Source organism: Takifugu flavidus, chromosome 3, assembly GCF_003711565.1.
Source record: "Takifugu flavidus isolate HTHZ2018 chromosome 3, ASM371156v2, whole genome shotgun sequence".
Lineage (NCBI taxonomy): Eukaryota > Metazoa > Chordata > Actinopteri > Tetraodontiformes > Tetraodontidae > Takifugu > Takifugu flavidus.
In genome coordinates, this window is record NC_079522.1 from 302,684 (window position 1) to 310,697 (window position 8,014).

General features: G+C 46.1%; 1 protein-coding gene across 2 annotated transcripts in view; it reads right to left on the reverse strand.

Annotated features, from left to right (window-relative positions):
* Positions 1-7,887, reverse strand: part of LOC130522403 (pyruvate carboxylase, mitochondrial-like) — a 128,864-nt gene extending 120,977 nt beyond the window's left edge. The window contains exons 1-5 of one of the 2 annotated variants that reach the window (XM_057026786.1): positions 7,479-7,887; positions 2,712-2,848; positions 1,254-1,347; positions 799-889; positions 57-222 (exon numbers count right to left, since the gene is read on the reverse strand). In XM_057026786.1, the coding sequence (XP_056882766.1) occupies positions 57-222; positions 799-889; positions 1,254-1,347; positions 2,712-2,847 (487 nt within the window). In that variant the 5' untranslated portion in view covers position 2,848; positions 7,479-7,887. Of the gene's footprint in view, positions 1-56; positions 223-798; positions 890-1,253; positions 1,348-2,711; positions 2,849-3,363; positions 3,515-7,478 lie in introns of those variants that run through there. The other variant, XM_057026787.1, reaches the window with a different exon arrangement.
* Between the last annotated feature and the right edge of the window lie 127 nt (positions 7,888-8,014).

Consider the following 8,014-nt stretch of genomic DNA (forward strand, 5'->3'; position numbering starts at 1 on the left):
GCATTTTAAATATTTAAACAGGAAATGACACAAGAGAAATCTCCAGCGGGGCGTACCGGCAGCGATGGCCAACGATCGAGCCTCCACTTTGTCTCCCATCTTGCGGACCGTTTCCGGGGACGGCCCCACGAACCGCACCCCGGCGTCGGCGCAAGCCTGCGCAAAGTCGGACCGCTCCGAGAGGAAACCGTAGCCTGGGTGGATGGCGTCCACGCCATTTTCCTGAAGGGGAAGCAGATCGCAACGTTAACTTTTGGGAGGGGGAATCGTCGTTCCACCCAACGGGAACGCCTTCGCACACACTGTCAGTGCGATCTGACCCAAAAAAAAAGGTATCATTATCAGCCAAATCAGAGCAGCTGCCTGTATGGACAGATTGGGCCATCTCTGGATCACTAAGAACCATCTGCTCTTAAATACAACCATAATTATGGGCTATTCCGTTGTCACGGGAGCTTCTCCTGACAGGCCAGGCGAGACGGGGACACTCGAGGCCTCTGGCTGCTTGGTTATTGCAAATACAGGCTTATTTTGGTCAAAATCTCAAACGAGGACTGCCGTAGCCTAGCGACAGCCTGCTGCCCAGCAGAGATGGACAATCAGCGGGTCGACGCTCAATAACAGAACCTACAGCAGCTATTTATAAGGTCAGACGGGTTCAGCGAGAAGTGACGCTTCCCGAAATTTCACCTTTTGCTGTTGTTCTGACCGCCACCTCCGTGGCAGTTCTAGAGTTAACCTCAACATTTTACACCCTTAATGTCAGCGGTCTCAAACACACCCACTCCCGCCCTTTACCTTCGCCACTTTGATGATGTCGGGGATGTGCAGGTAGGCTGCGACGGGGGGGAGGCCTTTTCCAATCAGGTACGCCTCATCTGCTTTCTGCCTGCACGACGAGGCAGACGATTTAATACCGGGACGGACCAAGTGTCACAAGAGTACATCCCAGCTAGGCCGGGGCTTTCGCTGCGATTAACTCAAAGTTCACATTAATTACACAGATTATCCCTCTGAACTGGCTTTAGAGCAGGTAGATGGGAAGAGATAGAAATATCAGGAAAGGAGGAATAAAAAGGTTGATACAACCTGGCATTAAGCGTTTAGCCCAACGGCAGTTATGTCAATAATATTGCACTTATGTCCCTGCTTAAACAAAGCTAATGTGGGCTCTAACCAAATGCTAACATTTCAGGGTCGATACTTTAATCCTCCGTTGCCGTATTTCTTTAACAGGCTTGGTTGTTCCGTACCTGTGCATCTGCCCGGTGTCCTGCTCCGAGTAGACGGCCACAGTTCGAATCCCCATTTCGGTGCAGGCTCTGAACACGCGGATGGCGATCTCACCTGGGGGGAAACGTTTGTTTATCCAGAGCTCGACGCGAGGTTATATACAAGTCACAGTTTTGGGGTGAAAAGGATGAGTCAGGAAGGACACGTTTTTGGGATGTGGGGGTAGAATTTGATAAACAGACCAATGACCTGGATGGTGTTTCTGAGAGTTAAGGTACCTAAAGACACATCATTTGGCAGGTTAAGACAAATTGGAGGGAGAGACACGAAGAGCAGTGAAGGGGAAAAAAGTGGTAATGAAGGAAGCAGAGGAGAGCTAAAAGGGCAAAGTCACAAGGGGCAAAAAGAAAGAGAGCGAGCCGCTGTGAGCAAAATCAGAACTGACAAGTGCTTAAAAGACAGGAACTGCAGAGAAATAAAAAGAAGGAGTAAAGAAACGGCAAAGACGACATGCTCGGTGGAGCGTGGACTCGGTGGACTCTGAACTGATATGATACGATGGTCTCTTCATCTCGCTCGCTGCGCAACAGTCCGGCGAGATAGGACGCAGCGTTGATCTCACATCAGGCCGAGCCGACTAACCTACGGAGTCAAACCGATGGATGAAATCACAGAAATCTAAATGACGTGAACGCGCGCAGCCACGACGGGACCAGAACGCAAATCAATGAAAAATGAAGAAATCCTTCAAACTGGCGTCGAAAATGTTGGGGGAAAGAAAGATAACTTGAATGTAAGCTTGAGATTTACAATAATAAGGTTTCGAAATAACAAATGTCCCCCACAAACGACAGGCGACACAAAAGGAGCCTCGCTGGGCAGCGTTGCGCAATACCAGCAGGGCGTCCAGTGATTACAAGTATTAGCTGGGCACATCTGCTTTTAACGCCACATGCCACAGCCGCGCCTAAACGCTTAGCATATGTAATTACACTTCCATTCAGATCCCAGTCCCAGTAACGCCGGGCCCACTTGCACCGACTTGTAGCAGCTGGGAAACGAACCGACAGGTTTGACTAATGGGAGGAACTATTTGTTTTGCAGACAAATGAATGCGGTCTTGTTTCAGCTCTGGAGAACGTAGCGGCTTTGACGCTAATTTTATTTTTGCCTTCATAAACAGTTCATTTAAATAAATACACCTTTGCAACGTAAAATCGAATGATAGATCACTCATCCCTTTTACCACAACACCGACTTGGAGTCAAGGCAAACAAACTCGGCTCCCTCGGCCGCCCACACACACACACACAATATGTGCTTCAATAAATATTAGCAAGAGCAAAATTAAACTAAAGGCGTACTATAAAATATTAAGAGTCTCGTCTTTTTGCCTGGGGAGGATCACAACTTTCCCACCACAGATTAAACTGGATCAAATCAAAGCCGTCGGTTTGAATTTCATTTCTGAGTCTCACCTCTGTTGGCCACCATGACCTTCTTGATCGGGCGATACTCGTTTTGGGGAGCCGTGTGGGCGTGGCGGGAGCGAAGACAGGCCCTCCTCACGGCCAGCAACCCCAGGCCACCTCGGACCGAAATGTACCTCAACATCCTAGAAGAAAAAAACAAACATGTATCGTTTAATATCAGGAAACAATGTGGATTTCACTCATTAAAATGTGCCTGGATTTATTGCAAGGAAGTGGTGGCAACATTTGGTATTAGATGTGATAGGTTCAATTTCAACAACATAAAGACCCCTTCAGAGTTTACAGGAAGCTATTGATAGATGTTTCTGAATGAGCACATTTATGCCTCATTAAAGAAAGTAAAGCTCGTTAACAGCCTGGGCCATAAGTGCTGATAAGTTTCAGGTGTGCTCGTGCTGGGTTTTCCCAAAAGGAAGTAAAAACTAAACTATGAGACATTTCCCCCCACACAAACTGTAAATCAAAACTATGAAAACTATAAGAAACATTTACTATTAAAGTCTTGAATTGGCCTTTTTTTCCCCTCTCTCCAGTAAGCCAGTGTGTCATGGAATATAAACATATATAACATATAAAGTGATAAACATGTGATAACATATAAAGTCACCCTCAACACGCAGGACGAGGATAAACTTACCCATTAAAAGGTGAACAACACACAAACACTATTCTCTTCTGTTCTCAAATGCCTTCTCAACAAGATGCAGCTGTTGAGGGAACTGGGAGGAGTGGTGGGAGTGGGTGCAGACCTACTTCTTCTACTGCCGACAAGACCGCGACCACCGACGGTTCTTTGCTGCCGCGCTGTGGCCACACAGCAACATTGCAGCCTGTGTTAATATACAACTTCCGGTTTGGGGCCCTCTGGATTTAAGACTATATTTAAAGCAGGTAAGTTTAAATCTTCTTCCCGAGTATTGTAGTTTATTTTATTATCTGTATTCCAATTAAGAATTATTTAAAAATAAATATCAATTTAAATATCTCATCTTAAAAACCCTTGATTGAACATGCCAATCAACATTTCTCATCCCACATTAATGAATAAATAGCAAATAAGTGGAGTCATTTAAATCTATTCAGGAAAGATTTTACTGGTATCACTTCAAACAAGCCATCTTTAATGTGCACATGATGCCACGAGACGCTAAATTATATTAGTCCCGAGTTATGGCCTTAATTCTGTAAAGGTCACATCCTTCCAACAGAAACAGACATTGGCCTGTGTCTGAACACTGCTGCTAAACAAAACAAAAAAAGAACTGTGATGAGTTCAACTGTGATGAGAAAAAGCAGCAAGTTTTCCTCATATCTAAATACAGATGGGTGAAAATGCTTTTCTTAAGTTTCACCACACAGCAGCCTGTCCCAACAGTTTAAAGCACATCAAACCAGCTGATAATACCCGTTAAACCGCCGTCTAAAAGTTACAGACGTGTTTGGTAGCTTCAAAGAAGTCCAACTGATATCTGCGTCATCTATTAACTCATGTGGGGTCAAAGGTCTCCACGACTCCCCTGTGGGCTGTGACAGTGACACACAAACGTGGGTGTCTCCCACAACCGTGGCTAAAGTGGGTCAGTGGTTATCTGCGAACGGAATTCATTGGAGACGGAGATGAAACCCGTGGGGGTAAAACTGGTCAACACATGTGCGTAAACACAAGCAGACAGCGTTTCCTTCCTTACGTCGCCTCCCCGACTCGATAAGCAGAACCATTGACTGCGTATGTAGATAGTTCAGGGCTCCTCCAACACAACACGCTTATCGTAACTATGTAACATCTCCCTTAGAAGTTGACTCCTTCACCTGGGCGTCAGCAAACAAAGCACAAAAGTGTCCCGGCTGAGGTCAAAGGTCATCTTAAAGCTGCTTTTAAAGACCGTGCAGAGGTTTCGCAAAATTTTCAACAGTTTGGTGGTCAATATTTCCAATAAATAACCTTATGGCTGAGTACATTTATTTATGGCTTTAATTAGCTGCAGTATTAAAGCAACAAGTTCTCAGATATGCGTGCTACTACAGCAGCTGCCGCCAGGGGGCGCTGTAATTCAGTTCCACTCAAGAGTAAACGTGGGGGGGGGCAGCAGATAAGCTGTGGCACTGCCAGGCTAACCTTAATTGTACTGAGGTGTGAATAATGAGCTGGTGGGCAAACAGGTTAAAAGATAAACATAGCGTGCATGGAAAACATCTGACCTTCCATTCAACGGCGCTGGAAAAATGACCCGCGATGAGGACATCAATACGGTGTCACGTTTCCTTTTCAAAGGCCAGCCAGAGATCGCGCTGTTCAATTTCAACCTTACAACAGACCGAACACAAAGGCACCATTTTCCAGGGGCCACGTTTAAACAAGGATGTAGGAAGTCGCTCAACCTCTTCTCCAGCTGTTTGAGCAGATGCTCCATCGTCTGCTGCACAGCCTCCTCATCTATTCACTTTTGAACAAATACCAGACCTGCTGCATCCTACTAGCTAGAAATGACCCAGGGATTTCTCTTAGCTGTAGACTCGGTATTATTGATGACACACTAACGGCACTGTGCAACCATTTACTCGACTGTGTTTAATCTCTGTAACCCCAAAGGGGAGAAAAAAAACACCCGACCCTGCTGACGGCGAAGATTCACGCACGATTAGACCGAACACCTGCTCAGCGCAGTTGGATCAGTCCATCATGAAACAGCTGGCACATCGATAGCGATCCCGCGTCAGGCATCGGTTGAAAGTCCCAGAGGATGGCCTCAGACGAATCCTGGTTATTCCTAACTAAGAACAGCCCCGCCTGTGTTAGCCAAACCAGCTTACTTCAACTGTTATGAACAAAGTCAACGCCTGAGGCAGCGCTAGACCGAAAAACCTTCTCAGATTAGCATTAGCTGCCCTGCTAATCTGCACCATAATTCATGTCACTTCACCTGATTATTGTGAATGTCGACAATAATAATAATATTAGGGAGGATAAAGGCATGACCGTCATTAAAAAAGTGGTAAATGTTAGTAATTGTGGATATATTTTCTGTTCTTTCATCACAGCATACATTTATAGCACTTTAATTTGTTAGTGGTTAGCCATATACACCAAAACAACTAAAAAGTGTCGAAATAATTTCAATCACACAAATTTAAAACAGATCTGATGCAACTGTTTTTTTAACAACCAGGCACTGCAGATATTCTGGAAAGCTCAAGGTCTGAAAGGGTTTTTGACTACATTAACCTTTATAGTTGAATAAAAACGGTCCTTTTTCCAAGGATGAACGTGGCCGGGTGTAAAAAAGGCGTGAAACTAAATTCCTTGAACATTTTTGGACTCTTTCTCTGGCATCGCTGGATGGAAGTTTAACCAACAACTCAAGGCCACAAATCAAAAGCCCACAATCAGTGCAGCCTTTTTCTCTTCTGTTGACTGATGCAGCCCCTCGTTGATGAGCACACACTGAACTCTGGGGTCGGATGTGTTTGATGAACAGTAAATGTTGTGGTGACGTCTCGCCGATGACTGCGTCAGAGACGTGGACGGTTCAGAGGTCAAAGAGTGGCAGCCAGACAGACAACAACCAGGTCTTTCACCTCTACGAGGCTCTTTTTTGAGGCAGCAACACGAAACAACTATTCGTCTTTTATTATATCCTGTTGGCGAAAGAGGGAGTGGCTTTGATCACGTCGGAGCACATGGGAACCAAACCCACAGCATTCCCATAAATAACATTCCTGGGAGATTGTTAAAACCTCCTTCCAGCAAACGAGCCCCGCTTCAGCATTTCTACCAAATAGTCCATTTTACCGGTCAAAAGAGCGGCTCATGCTGATGCAATCCTTTTTTTCCCCCCATAAAATCAATGAATTCTACTTTAATCTGCTACTGGGTGGACGTGAAGCAATAATCTGATGACATTTGCTGCTGTCAGACACGTGGCGCTCCAAAAACAAAATACGGCTGCTCAATTGGATCTTTTTCAGAGTTTTGGTGATCTATTCTTCGGGAGCTACTAGTAAAGGTTTAGTTGTTAATGTTCTCAGGCAACAACCCAGCAAAGCGGTGAAGCATGAACCCGTTATCACAATAATAATATTAGACTAAATTTGCACGTTTGCATTATTGCACAGTAAACATTTCTGTGCACTAAAATTGTTCAGATGCTGAAATATAAAATGCAAGCAGTGGCCCTTTATACAGGTGAAGCACAAATGCAAACAGAAGGATAATATGGGGACAAAGGCCCAACAGATTCTGCTTACAGTGGGACAGATGCGCCGAGTTTGGAGGGACTGGAAAATGACACTGTTCCGTGCTTAAAAGGAGTCAGAGACTAAAATAACTGGTTACAGTGGCAAAGTTAGCGAAACTGATTGTTGCAGATGCCACAGAGACTCCAAAAAATGCATCACTGGCTGGTTATACTGTAACAGAGCTGCTAAATGTGCTAGTTAGAGTAGAGCCATTCGATAGATAGTTGACAACACACATTTTCAAAATAAAACGCACTTTTTAACATTCTCCAATCGAAACTTTGTCCGTTCGTGCACTTTTTGTCAAGTCACCTGGGCCTGAGCTCAACATTTAAAGACGCTGAAGTTTCCAAGTTGTCGATGCAGCCATGACAGTCGCACTCGTGCGTGTGAACACGTTGACGGAGCCGCGGAGGTAAAACGTGGAGGAAACGCTTGACAGCCACGTACACGCGACTCATTCATAGCCGAACACACGAACACACACGCACGCACTCGTTCCAAATCAGTACTCACTTGCTGGTGCTCGGTCGGTGACGGTGAACGATGTGGGTCCTCTGTCAGGTAACCGGACACCCGATGTTAGCAGCCGGCTCTCAGCGTGTGTTTATGTGTTTTGCCTCTTTGCTTAATACCCTCATACACACGCGCACACTCGGAAACAGACACGCTGCTGGTCGGAAGAGGGTAAGTATGGGGAGGGGGGGGGGTTATATATAACGTTCCACGCGCGCGCGCCAACACGCGGATGTACCCAGGTGGTGACTTTAGGACGGCCGGAACGCGCGCTGTCACACACCCTGGCAAAGTCAGAGCCTCGTCAGGACTCTGTGGCTAGTTGCTAAGTGCTAACTACACAGCTAAGTTAGCTAGCGAATGGAACCAGACGAGTCCGCCGGCGGATATGAGTGTGTTTGCGACTGCGCCTGCCTCTCCTTCCCTGATAATCTCCGACGGGCTCTCTCCTGTCTCCCTCTATCCCTCGCTCCACATAAAAGCCCATCCTGTGACCACGCCCCGCAGCGCCCTCAGCCAATCGCGCGGGCGGAAGT